Here is a 14,589-nt window from a genome sequence, read left to right on the forward strand (position 1 = left end):
TCTGCAACATCTGGAGGTCCGCTAATTGCATATCCCCGGTTTAGATCTTATTGATGCCCCACAAGACAAAGTTTGAGAAACTCTGTTTTAGACCTTTCTACTATTTTTGGAGTTTTTTGAAAACACATTGAAGATGCCAGACATTTGGTGGGCTTTCAGATAATGCACCAAAAATGCACACTCTAATAAAGTCTATGAGAAACCACGGGCTAACTGCACAAGCCACAGGACAGCAGTGTGAAACCAGCCTTGGGGACCTATAGTTTGAGCTGCCTTTGCCATTTATTTTCTTTTACAAAAGGTTTATTGGCAGTTGTCACAATGTACAAAGATTACAAGCTGTTCAAATGAGTATAAAATAAACGGTTGCAGAACTAAGGTTGTTTGCAGAAGGGCAGATTAATTTGTGCAGTTACACATATGAGTAACAATGCATCAACATCTACAGTTTCAAGAACTATAGAATGAAAGAGGTACAAAAAGTCATGTGTTTAGCAAATGTTGAAGCCTAAAGGTCTCATTCAGGGGCTCAACTGGTATCTAGAAATGGCCAGGGGCACTGGACTAATGGTGATGGATCAGCCCAAAACCTGCCATGGTAAAGTATCTAAATGTAGAGAAATGGGGGTGGGGAGGATAAAGGAAAGTTGGGATGAGAAGGGAGAGTTGGAGAGTGGTTTTAGAAAGGTGTATGGGGGTGGGCGTGACCGGATGTAGGAGTGCGGTGTGTGAGAGAGACATGTGAGATGTTGTGAGAGCGGTGTGTCTCCCACGGTCCATCTGCCCCTACTATGCAGCCTTAATTATGCAGCCCAACCTTCCATCCCTAACCCGGTCCGAGCTCTGAGACTGCTGCCGGATATCAATCCAGCTAATCCCGCTGCTCTCTCGGCGGAAGAAACAGTGCCTTGCTCCAGCGTACCTGCCTGGCGGCGAAGAGTGTGTGGGTGTGCTCCCCGTATCCCCGTATTCCGCGGCTATAGTACTGCATCTGGGAGCACGCGATTGGTGCACAGCGGTCAGCTTACAAGGGGACACGTGACGCATCCAGTGAATCCCGGCGCGCCAGAATCTGCGGCTGGAGGTACCAGGAACGTGCGGAGAGCCCCTCCATTGCCTCTCGTACGCCTGCCGTGGAAGACGGAGGTGGTACTCGGGATCCAGCAATACGGAGGACAGGGTAGGAGGATCTTTATCCTGACAATTTATTTCTGTGAGCATCACAAACAGTTGTGACAATCGGGGTAGCCTGAAGGAACGGAGTGAGTAACACATGTAGTGTGTATAAGCTGGGAACAGTGTACTGTGAATTGTGACTGGATGCATATGGAACTATAAACCAGTTTTGCAGTTGCTGGCTATAGCTTATAAAGGCATAAAGGCATAAAGGCATTCAGAGCTTAGAAATCTGCCCCGCTTTCACACAGCTTAGCCACAGGAGGAACAGGCTGGTGTATTTATTTATTTTATTTTTTTTCTCTCCAAGCAAAATTAGCACTTACTCTGCACGAATTCCGTATTGCACTTTGCGCTGGATACATGGAACTGTATAGCAATAACCGTTAATCTGTTACTAAGCAAAAGCAAATAGCCTGTTTGCTCTCTCTGGAAAAAAAATTTGGGGGCCAATACCAGGCTTGCTGCTCACATATCTTCTGCAGTTGCTGCTTCCACATCCTTTATACATCAGATCAGCATACTAGGTGTATTGTTGAAGTGCCCCATTATTTTTATACTTATTTTAAAAAAAAAAAAATTTTTTTTTTTTTTTTTTTGGTTGCATTTCTTTGAATAATGGCATCAGTTACAAAAAAGGGACAGTCCAACCAGGAAAGTGGTGGCCCTCAAGTAACACGGGCTGCGAAAGATAAGGAGAAGGCGGCACAGGCGGCAGCAGTCGCAGCAGCCACAGCAGCAGCTAAAGTAGAAAAGTCGCCTGGAAAAGCAGCTCAGCACCCACAAACACAATCGCAGGTCAAAAACCAAACAGGGATAGCGACGGACAGGAAAAGCGGTGGACAAGGTTCATCAGCTCCTAAAATAAAAAAAAAACCTGCGGTAGAGCCCCAAGGGGGGGTGCAATGGCATCAGCAAATTCTCTTATAGAAACCTCATTGGCAAAAATAGTAGATGATCCCAGGCGGGAGGAAGAGCCAACGTTGAAGGAGATATTAAGTGCCATAAATGCATGTAGAGGGACATTGAATAATTTAACTGAGCAGATAAAAGAAATAAAGGAAGAACTAGAGACAATGGGCCAGGAATTGCAAAAGACTGGGCAAAGGATAACATCAGCGGAGGAGAGAGTGAGCCAAGTAGAAGACGAGGTATATTCATTAAAACAACAGATGCAAGAATTAAAGGAACAAAATGGATGGCAGGCCTCTAAACTTGATGAAATCGAAAATGGGCTACGAAGAAATAACATTCGGGTGGTGGGTCTTCCAGAACGCAGTGAGGGTACCGACCCCATAAGGTTCTTTGAGAATTGGTTCGGAGACATTTTTGGGGAAAATACCTTCTCACGGCTCTTTGCAATAGAAAGGGCCCATAGAGTCCCGTTTAGAACACATCTTAAGGATGGATACCCTAGGCCCCTACTTTTGAAGTTTCTTAATTTTACAGATAAGGCAGCAGTATTGCAAAAGGCGAGAGAGAAGGGGGACATTTTTTATGATTCAAGAATCTCATTTTTTCCAGATTTCTCTCCAGAACTCAGTAAACGTAGATTAGAGTTTACACCTATTAAACGTAATCTACTAAAGAATAAATTCAAATATGCACTACTGTATCCAGCACGTCTAAGAGTAATGACAGCAGAAGGCCCCCAAATCTTTGACTCACCAGGAAAAGCAGCACAGTGGCTGGAAGAGAATAAAGCACGAGAGTAGACTAAGTCTTGACTGATCGGATAATTTGGAAAAGGCTGAACAAGGGTTATGTGCTGGGAAGACATTAAGGGGGGGGGGGGGGTGTGGGGTTTTCGCTTTTTTTTTTTTTTTTTTCTCTTTCTCCTTTTTTGTTTTTGTTTTGTTTGTTTTTTCTCCTAAACACTGAGAGAGAAGGGGAAAAGAAAGGTAGATACATATTATAACACAGCAAAATATAACACTAAGGGTATAAATTGGAATACAGATAGATATGAAGGGGGGTATGGGGAGAGGGCAGCTGTAGGAGGGGAGGGGGGGGGGGGGGTAGGGGAGGAGAGAACATATGTTCAGGTACATGAATTAAAACAAATGGGCATTGGGTAGAGAACCTGTTGCCCTTCTCTCTCTCCTCTCCTCCTCCCTCTCTCTCTCCCCTCCTCTGGTTATGCGTTTTGTTTAGGGGCGTAGGTCGGGGAGGAGGTTACACGGGATCACAATAGATATGGATGAGAAGGGTAATGTAAGGGAAGGATGGAAGGGAGAGGTCACATGTATAGCCCTAAGGGGTGGCCTAGATAGGCAGGGGGGGAGGGGCGGAGGGGGGGAGGAGGGGAGGGGGGGCGGGAAGGTGGGGAATGGGGGGTAAAGTTGCATCAAAGCATGAGTATCACGTATCACTTATCAAGCACAAGTGAAGGGAATGCACTCGAAGGCACATTTAATTGTTTTTTTTTCTTAGGTATATTTAAAATGGCATATAGTCTTTCTGTTTGCTCTTTAGAGGCTTTTCCTTTTGTTCGATATGCTTTCTCTGGGGCTATAATGTTAAAACGCAGCTACGGAAAGTTCCACAAATTTGTGAGCATTATGTATCACGTATTAAGCATAAGAGAAGGGAATGTAATCAATCCCATTGGGAGGTGGGTTATTTTTGCAAATTATGTTTATGAGGCTAGGCATGAGACCTAAAATGATAAATATAGGCTCCTGGAATGTCAGGGGGATGGGGGACCCAGTGAAAAAAGCTGCAATTTTTACTACCCTGGAGTGCTATGGGGTGGAGGTGATATGCATTCAAGAAACCCATTTGACTAAAGAAACAAAGCTAAAATTGGTCAATAAAAAAAAGTATCAAAACCAATACCATTCTGTCCACTCTTCTTATTCTAGAGGAGTGAGCATAATGGTAAAAACAGGTGTAGCATTTACATGTATAGAGTCAAGAATAGATGAACTGGGTCGCTATATTTTTCTGCACTGTTTGATAGAAAATGTACCATATGTATTGGCGAATATTTATATACCCCCTCCGTTTAAGATGGAGGTGTTGTATAAATTAACGGAATTTGTGGTAAATAAGGTAAATATCCCGGTATTAGTGGTTGGAGATTTAAATAACGTGCTAAACAGAACGATGGACAGATTTCCACCGGGGACACGGAGCCCAGGGCTAGGAGAAGGGCACTTGAGTCAATTTTTGGAAGAGGTTGGGTGGTGGGACATTTGGAGGGTGAAATATCCAGATGTGCGGCAGTACTCCTGTTTTTCAAGTACATATTCCACATTATCAAGAATAGACATGGCACTGGGAAACTGTAAGTTTACAAGCAGTCAGTAAAATATCCTATTATCCAAGAGGGGTTTCTGATCATTCCCCTCTGGTGTTATCACTGAGCATAGGGAAAAACCTCTTCCAAGTAATTGGAAAATAAGTCCCTTTTGGCTTGAAGTGATGGGGAAGCCAGAAGAAATCGGCATTAAATTAAGAGAATTCCTGGACTTCAATACAGGGACGGCATCAGGGGGAGTGGTGTGGGATGCCCTGAAGGCGTTCCTCAGGGGTATATTGATTCAGCAGGTAGCTAAGATCAAGAGGAACTCGAGGGAATGGGAGGAGAAAATCAGGCAAGAGGTTCTAGAGGCTGAAAAGCAATATGTGGAAAACCCAACTCTGATTAAACAAAGGCTATGGCTGGAGAAGCAACAGGAATATAAGTTGGTGATAAATAAGAAAGTTGAAAACAAGCGCCTATTTCAGCAGCAGAGCGCCTTTTCAGAGGGGGAAAGTGTGGGCCATACTCTGGCCCTTCTAGCAAAAACTAATATGGCGCCCTCTAGTGTCCCCGCAGTTAGGACGATAGGAGGTGGGATATCATCTGAAACATCTATAATAGTGGATAAGTTTGCAGTATATTATAAAGATCTGTATAGATCAAGAAAGGGGGAAGCTAAAGTGCAAATGGAGGAATATTTTAGAGAAATAGGAATCCCAGTTCTATTAGAGGAGGATAGAAACGCTATGGAATCCCCAATCACATTATTGGAACTACAGCAGGCAGTTAAAGAACTTTCTAATCAAAAGTCCCCAGGGCCAGATGGCCTACCAGTGGAGATTTATAAACAATACGGTGAGGTGCTGCTCCCGGAATTGCTAAAAACGTTGAACTGGGCGATAGAAGGAGGAAGACTACCCTCTTCAATGTTAGAAGCAATTATTATAGTGCTCCAGAAGGAAGATACATAGATACATCATCGTATAGACCGATATCTTTACTCTGCTCAGATGTAAAAATCTTGGCCAAAGTATTGGCAACGAGAATAAATAAATATATTCAGAAATTAATACATCCAGACCAATCTGGATTTATTCCGAATCGGTCCACGAGTATAAATATAAGAAGGTTGTACTTAAACTTACAGACTCCAGTGGAGAATGCGGGTGATAGATCTATCCTAGCATTGGATGCCACCAAGGCCTTTGATAGTTTGGAGTGGGACTATCTCTGGTACGCTCTGGAGAAGTTTGGGTTTGGTCCATCTTTTATTAAATGGATAAAGTTATTATATAACTCCCCAAAGGCCAAAATAAAAATAAATAATGAAGTTTCACAGTTCTTTGAATTGGAAAGGGGAACGAGACAGGGATGTCCATTGTCCCCTCTCCTTTTTGCCCTGGCAATTGAGCCCTTGGCGATTGCAATTAGAGGTAAACAGGAAATACAGGGGTTCCAGAGAGGAGCAGAGGAGGAAAAAGTCGCGCTTTATGCGGACGACATCCTCCTTTTTCTGGGTAATTCTACAACCTCCCTCAAAATTGCAGTTCAAACGGTAGAAGCGTTCGGACGATTCTCGGGCCTGGTAATAAACTGGGAAAAATCAACACTCTTGCCAGTGGATCCGGTAGGCAATATGGATGGGATAGGAATCCCTCAATTAAAAATTGGGGAGAAGATGGAGTATCTGGGAATCGTGGTAACACGTAAACCAGAACAATTCATAAATAATAATTTAGTGCCACTTCTGGGCAAATTTAAAAGTAAAGCGGATATATGGGGACATTTGCCACTATCGGTGGCCGGCCGCAGTAATTTAATTAAAATGATATGGATGCCACAATTGCTCTATATACTCCACAACTCCCCAGTGTGGATTGACAACCAATGGTTTAAAAAGATAGAGACCCTCTTTAGGACCCTAATTTGGAAAAAGGGTAAAGCAAGGATTAGTCTCAGAACGTTGCAATTACCAACGAATAGAGGAGGGTTGGCGGTTCCACATCCTTATAGTTATTATCTGGCAGCACAGTTACAGCATTTGGGGGGATGTAGCATAGAGGGGGGAGGAAACGCGAGTGGGAAAATGATACTAAGAGGGTCCCCCCATAGATCTGTAATAGAGACCTTAGAAGCCAACTCATTCTCTGAGAAAAATCCAACAGTAAAGATGGTGGTGAGAATATGGCAAGCAGTAAAATTAGCTTTGGGCTATAAAGGATTAACAGAATACTCCCCATTATGGGATAACAATAATTTAAAAGAAATTTTGGCTATGGGGAAACTAAAAGAATGGGAGAAACGAGGGATAACCAGAGTGGCACAACTGTATACAGGTTGCACATTAAAACTCTCTTCAGAGTTAAGCAGTGAATTTAGCCTTCCAAACTCCATGTTTTTTACTTACTTACAGGTTAGACACGCATTACAAGCCCAATTTAAATCACAGCCGGTAAGCTGGCAAAAGCTCACGAATCTCCAAAGACTAATAAAGACGGGGGTTCTGAAAGGTCTTATCTCAGAATTATATGAACGGATTAGTGATCAGTTAATAGGAAAAGAGAAGTTGAGTAGGAACAAACAGAGATGGGAGGAGGATATTGGACCTTTAACGAATGACCAATGGGATAGGATACTGGAACTAGGGATGAGGGTCTCATTAGCCCCGTCACAGCGGGTCTCCCATTTATTTCTACTACATAGGGTCTATTATACCCCAAAGAAATTATATGGATTTGGATGGAAGCTAGATGACAAATGTCCTAGATGCCAAGATACAGGGGACCTCATCCACATGATGTGGAAATGCCCAAAGCTAGGGTCTGCCTTTTAGGATGTATTGAGGAGAGAATGGGGCAGAGGGATACATTAGAAGCAATTATAAGATGCCTGTTTCAGGCGAGGAAACTAATAGCACTAAAATGGCAAGCACAAAATCCACCCACAGTAGAGGAATGGTTCAATGTAATAAATAGCACAATTGGGAAGGAAAGGGCAACATGGATTAGAAGGGGTAACCTCAAAAAATTTAAAGCAATATGGGAACAGTGGTTATGTAAAATAGGACGCTCACTTTAAATTAAGGAATGATGGGTAATAATCTAAGGAAAAGAACAGAATTAAAAACGTGTATGCACTCTAGAGTAAGATAGGAGGGAGGGAGGGAAGGGAGGGGGGAATGGGACGAATGGACACTTTTAATGTTTGTAATTAATCTCCTGTATGCACATAAAATGCACTAAGTATGGAAAAAAAACGGATTTGTAAATTTCTCTTTGTATTTGTATGGAAATAATAAAAAAAAGTATTGAAGTAAAAAAAAAAAAAAAAAAAAAAGAAAGGTGTATGGGAGGGTCCCAGTTGGTCATACTGCCAACAATATTAGAAAGTTAAACGTAGGTGATCAAATCTAGATGGCTTAGCATAAGCATTCAAGGTTGCCAAGCTCAGAGAAAACTTGTAATGAAATTCCATTAATATAGCTGTCAGTTTTTTTTCTTAACCATTAGATCATTCACTTGGTTCTTCAGCAGTGACAACTTTGTGGGGAATGGTGCCACCTACAAACTGCTGTATATGATGATGACTTATATGCGACTCACTGTAATTCAGCAGTGTTATTCTGAGACTTCTACTGTACTATATTGATTTTAGATGATTGCATCTGTAACTTGTGTATGCATTTTTCACTTTCTTATTAAAATTCAATACAAAGTTATTGATAAAGGGGGGGGGGAAAGAGGACAAGGGGTTTCCAAGCCCTAGTGATAGACTTGGTTGCTGTAAAAGTGTGTGGCAAGCATTCGCTCAGAACAGAGGAGGATATTAATAAGGTTGAAGTAATGCAGAGTAGTGTACAGGGCAGCCACTACTTTAAAGAAAAACAAAATTATGTCCTTGTGGAGTTTAATTGGCTTTTTTTTATATTTGCTGTACATTCATGGTAAAGGTAGTAAAATTGATATTGGTAGTAAGTTTATGTTTCTGTGCCAGGAGCCCAGCACTGTGGTTTTCAGTCAAAAAATGTGTCACAAACTTAAAGAGCTTAACCATACCCTATTTTAACATTTAGGGACAGTTCACACCAGGGATGCACATGCCGTTAAATGGGGTGCGATTTGAGCCATTTCATTTTAAATTGGTTTGATTCCACTTTACTGCAGCAAAAATAGTGCATTCACTACTTTAAAAATAAAGAGCAACCAGGATCGCATGGTACTTCTGAACCCCAAATTTTGTATTTAACCCCCACCACACACACACGTTCACTTTTATTATTTTCCTTTTAGCTTAGTCCTTAACCTGAACCCAACATTTAACAAAGCGCCAAATGTGCCCTCAACTCTCATCCTCCTACATACAATTGATAAACAATAAAAGATAACAACATTTTATCTTTAACAATTAAAGCCCCATAATTCCTGACATCCACTCCCCAGACTTAGGCCTTGTACACACGACCGAGGAACTCGTCGTAAATGAAACATCGTTTTCCTCGATGAGTTCCTTGTCAGGCTTGTGGAGAAATTTGACAAGCTTTCTTTGCGTACACACTGTCAAGACCAAATCTCCTCGTTCTCAAACGCGGTGACGTACAAAGCATACAACGACAGGGGAAGTTCGATTCCACTGGCACAACCCTTGGGGCTGCTTTTGCTAATCTCATGTTACTGCGTGTTAAGTAAAAGTTTGGTAAGAGACAATTTGCACTTTTCAGACTGTTACAGCGTGACAAATGTGCTATCTCCATTACAAACGCTACTTTTACAGAAGGAACGCTCCCATCTCATACTTTATTTTGAGCATGTGCGGGTTTCTTAGCATACACACGAACGTATTTCTCGTCGAAAACCAGCCCGACGAGGAAAAAGAGAACTTGTTCTCTTTTTTTTTCTCGTCGAGTTCCTCGACAGTTTCCTTGATGAAAAACATACACACAACCGTTTTCCTCATTAAAAAAGCTCTGCCACCAAGTTTCTTGATGGATTCTGTCGAGGAAAATGGTCGTGTGTACGAGGCCTGACTCCTACAGCACTCAACCCATTCTGCAGCATATAATCATCTTGTCTTGCGCTTTGCATTGGAAGCAGTGAACCAGAATCCTCTGTTCTGTGCCCAAACAATACTTGCATACCCTGTGCTCAAAAGTATTGATCCAGAAATCTATATGTCTTCCAGTGAACAAATTGACAAAAAGAATCGGCATCATAAGAGTAATGGCCCAGTTGCATGTAAACATCGATGAATTTACACAGGTCAGCCATTGTTTTAAATAGTGCTAGGCATTAATGTTCGTTCATGTTTGTTGTTTTGGAATCAACAGCACTGTAGGGTCAATTTATTAAAACTGTAGCTCATAAAATGTATAGAAATCATCTGCATTAAAAGCTGTGAATTAAGCTGTGTTTACAACCACAGTACTTATTACTATTTTTATTGGATTATGTAACCTAAAGCAAAATAAAAAGATTATGCAAAGTGTGGTGGAGCCTTGGTGTGGTAAGTCAAAGGAACGCATGCATTGATGAATATGGCGCCTGTCATTGCTGACCTTTTTCTGAAAATACTATCTCTGACATCAATACTTTCTGAATTGGTGACCTGAAATGGGCACAATACTAATCAGCACATCGGCCCTGCATGCTTTTCCCAGGTCAGTGAAATACTTAATTAGCATGACAGCCAGTGGCCAGCATTGTTGACAATGTCAGCCAAACATATTTCTGTTGACATTGGTTTTCTTTAGATTTCTAAATGGGGAAACTTTTAGTGTACTTAAAGAGATAATCTGTTGGCGTTATTTGCCTAAATAACCATGTATCCAAATTCTCCCTGAGATTTGTATTTGGTTTACTTTTAGACCTCATTCTAAAAATATTTTTTTTTCTTTCCCGTTTTCCCTCAGATTGTGTGAGGTACTTAATCTTGATCCAAGGCATGTGCTGATTGCAGAAGTAATCTTCACTAATATTGGAGGGGCAGCTACAGCTGTTGGGGATCCACCCAATGTTATAATTGTTTCCAATCAAGAGCTGAGGAAAGTGGTAAGTAGTGATGCAGTTCTTACAAACACACAAGAGTCTGTATAGCAGCTGAAAAGATTCTGCCCTTTGGCAGCAGTATTTATGATCAACAAGCATTTAAAACCTAATCCAATGTATAAAGGTTTAATTGACACTAAACTTTTTTCAAATAAATACAAAGGGCCGGATTCAGGTAGATCGGCGCATTTTTTGGCGAGCATAGCGCATCTCATATGGCAAGCACCCAATTCACAATGCAAATGCTCCCAACGTTGCGCCGGCGTAACGTAAAATCGTCGGCGTAAGCCCGCCTAATTCAAAGTAGGTGGAAGGTGGGCGTGATGCATTTAAATGAACCGTGACCCCATGCAAATGATGGGCAGAACGAACGGCGCATGCGCCGTCCCATGGACGCATCCCAGTACGTATGCGTCAGAATCACATCCTAAATATTACATACGATACGTTGAATCACTGCCTACGACGTGACGTAACCTACGCCCAGCCCTATTTACGTACTACTACATAAACGACGTAAAATACGACTGCTGTTCCCTGGTCCATACCTTAACATGACTTACCCCTGCTTTATGAGGCTTAACTTTACGCCAGACGTACGACTTGCGTAAACCGCATATATTAATGCGCCAGGCGCAAGTACGTTCGTACAGAGAGCAGATTGCGCTAATATACATGATAAGCTATGTGCAAAGCAACTAATATCAAATTAAATGATACCATATGCAAATATGTTATAACATATGTATATATACTTCGTGAAAAATATAAATCTCTTAGTGAAAAAATATGAAAAATTCAGTGGATAAAGTCATATAAGTGAGCCAAAGTCCACCATGAAGAAAGTTCATAATAAAGATGTCCCCAGTGCAGGATCAATGAAACATCCCAGGAAACGTGATGAGAAAGGCACTTCCACCAAAGACAAACACTGCCTCTTACTGAATCTTATTGGTCTCTGTTTAAGGAGACCCCACACAGCATGAAATGATGTCATTCAAACAGGTATTCAAACAGGTTTGTCCAACTCGGAGCGCTCGAAACGATCGATCATCTCAGCCAACCCAAGGTAAGTATATGCAATAAAAAAAGGACTATAGTGTAAAATCCTCACGTTTTAATAGGAATAAAAGGGTATGCATTTACATCAAGTCAGTCAGTAAAAGCATCCAGTAAAATTCAAGTCGGCCAGCTCTAAAACAAACTCCCGTATCTTCCGGGTTCAATCACAATGCGCGGTGACTTTAGAACGTCGCCTCCCTACGTTTCGTCTCAAAGGGGACGTTCGTGAATCGGCGTATCTCACTCCTTTGCATATGGGAATCGAATTTCCCATATGCCTCCAGCGTAAATATACGCCCAAGATACGCCGGCGTAGGCAAGTTACGTCGGTCGTAAGAAGCCTATTTTCAGGCGTATCTAGTTCTATGGGCACAGCGCACAGATACGACGGCGCATCGTTACACTTACGCGGCGTATCTCAAGATACGTTGGCGTAAGTGCTACGTAAATCCGGGCCAATGTGTTTGAATATAACTAGGATGTACCTTCTATCTCTCTTCCTTTTTGTTTCATCGCAAATGCAAGCTTTTTTTCCCTGCTATTCTCAGACTTCCTCATCTATGGTGACTACATTTGTTCTCTGTGCCCCTTTTGTGTATGCGAATGTAGCCACCCTCTCCTGTATTCCATCAGAATCAGAGACCTGTCAGACTAGGCAACGGAAGGGACGTTCCATAACTACATCGCAACGGCCATCTTGGTACACCCCATGCTCAGCTGCAGCAAGTCTGCAGTCAGAAGGCGGCAGCAGACAACTTGCATTTCACATTTAATTTTTACCAGTAAACTGAGCTTGTATAGTGAAATACTGAAATCCATCAGACTGTTTTGATTTAGGTTTATAAAAGCAGCGGTGTTCTGTCAGATTGGCAAACCTGTGAGATCAGCAGGCTTGACGCTGCTTTTAAAATTCAACATAAGTTTCATGGATTTCAAAATACTGTGTTTCACTATATAAGCTCAGTTTAATGGCTAAAAAGAGTGAAATGCAAGACTTGGAAGGGTGTAGGATAGGGAGCATGGACATGACAAAAGAAGCCTGAAAATGGTAAGACTTTAACAAAAAGAAAAAAACTTCAAAATTGAGCCATTGTAAATTTGATACCTTTTTAAAAAGATTTTTTTTTTTTTAAATGAGTTTAGTGTAATTTTTAATTAGAAAGGCCCACAGCGACCATTCAGATTTCACATTTGAGGGAAGTCTATAAACAATAAGATTGTGAGTATTTAAGTCCAACAGGCTGGCATAATAATAGTATATACAATCCTAATGTATGTCTATCCGCCTGTAATGTACTGTATGTTTAATCTGAACTGCTCCAAAAATTTAGATGTTTTGTAGTGTGCATTTAAGTGAATGGTCTAACTAATTTAATTTATATGAAACATTCTAAAATGCCTACTTGTAACAGTAATATAGCATTAAAGTTAGAGGTAGCACACATTTTATCTGTGGTAGTTTTACATCTCAAAATTATGAATAAAACTTGGTTAAGGCTGCCTGATTAACATCCAAAACTCCCCTTTTATATGGGGCTAAACAGTTCCAATAGTATCCTGCTGCAGAAAACATGATAAATACTTAAATCAATTATTGTAGGTTGAATGTTCCTTTGTAAGCAATAACCAGCATAAATTTAAGACCCGTGGAAACATTAACTGTTGATTTTGTGTTGGCTTCACATGAAAAGTAATATATCTTTCCATTATGTTTACTTGCATGATAAATGCCCAGGAGAAAGAAACATTACTCATTTTCTCAAGAGCCATTAATTTCACATTTTCTTTACATATGTTCTATACGTGTCCTCATTGGGTGATATATAGTTTATGAATTTAGGTACTTTCTAAAAGGAATTACAAGCTATTGGATATCCCATCTAAGGTCCTTACCTGCATTTGATTGTAATGAATCTGTTTGAGCTTGAAATTAGAAAGGTTTATTAAACAAAACGATGATGGTGCCATACATAATCTCCTAAAGTCCCAGATAAAGCGTTTCTCTGTGAAAAACCCATATGCAATACTGCAACATTAATGGCAGAGTAAATCACAAAAATTCAGGCCTTGCTCAATTTTGCAAAAACAAAAAAATGGGAGAATGATTCTCCCAAAGAAGACCAAAACCAAAGCACTTTGTGTAGTACAATGAATTTTATTAAGTAGAAAAAACACACCGCAAAAAAGGTAGAAAAAACGTGGCAGATAAAGTGGTTAAACAAGTGTAGATATTTGCAGACTTTTAGTAGTTTGTACCATTTTTTTTTCTAGAACATTTGTGATGTTCTATGCTTCCTTATAAGACCCGCTGTGCTTGGCAAGCCAAAGATGACTGGTTTTACATAGCTCAAGATAGAATGATGGATGACCTCTTCCGCTGCAGCCTGTTTCAAAACTCTGTGCTATGTTGTCTCACTATGGCTTTTCGGGTCCCTTTATTCAGGCACAAAGAGCACTATATTCCCGACCATCATCTCAAGTACAGTTGTTTTTCCTTTAATGGCACCAGGAAGGATTTTGCCTCACTCATCTGCTCTTAATACTCCTTTTAACCCCTAGAGAGGCAATCCATTCTCAGCTTGATATTCATGGGGAATACAAACTATCTTTTCTATAGACATTCTTTTAACATCAACTAACCCAATTTTCACTCCCCACTCTCCATGACTTTGTTTTCCTTTGGTTCCTATATCAGGTTATAAGGTCAGGTTATAAGGCCAACATGACAAAACAGAGGCTCTTGCCTGGGAAGTATTCCCTATATGAGTTCTTCTGGGGTCACTAAAAGAGTCTTGAAAAAGCCCCCTAATGTTTTGTAATCTAATACGCGACTGTTCCTTTAAAAGTTATCATTTTGCTGATTTAAGTAGAAAATATATTGTTGTGGAAAATGGGTCTTGTGTTGAGAACGAAACCAGACATAGGAAGTTACTAGGGATGAGCCCAATGTTACTTACGTTCGACTCGATCATCGGGTGTTCGCCAAATAGCGAACAATTTGTGATTGTCAGGGTCTTGCAATGTCTCATGGGACTTGTAGTTTCACCACAGCTGGAGGTTGCC

General features: G+C 41.0%; 1 protein-coding gene across 3 annotated transcripts in view; it reads left to right on the plus strand.

Moving 5' to 3' along the window:
• OCA2 (OCA2 melanosomal transmembrane protein) overlaps positions 1-14,589 on the plus strand; it is a 424,742-nt gene that overhangs the window by 292,549 nt on the left and 117,604 nt on the right. For all 3 annotated transcript variants that reach the window (XM_040336315.1, XM_040336313.1, XM_040336314.1), the window contains exon 14: positions 10,329-10,467. In XM_040336315.1, the coding sequence (XP_040192249.1) occupies positions 10,329-10,467 (139 nt within the window). The remainder of the gene's footprint in view (positions 1-10,328; positions 10,468-14,589) is intronic.

This window comes from Rana temporaria, chromosome 2 (assembly GCF_905171775.1).
Source record: "Rana temporaria chromosome 2, aRanTem1.1, whole genome shotgun sequence".
NCBI classification, from domain to species: Eukaryota; Metazoa; Chordata; class Amphibia; order Anura; family Ranidae; genus Rana; species Rana temporaria.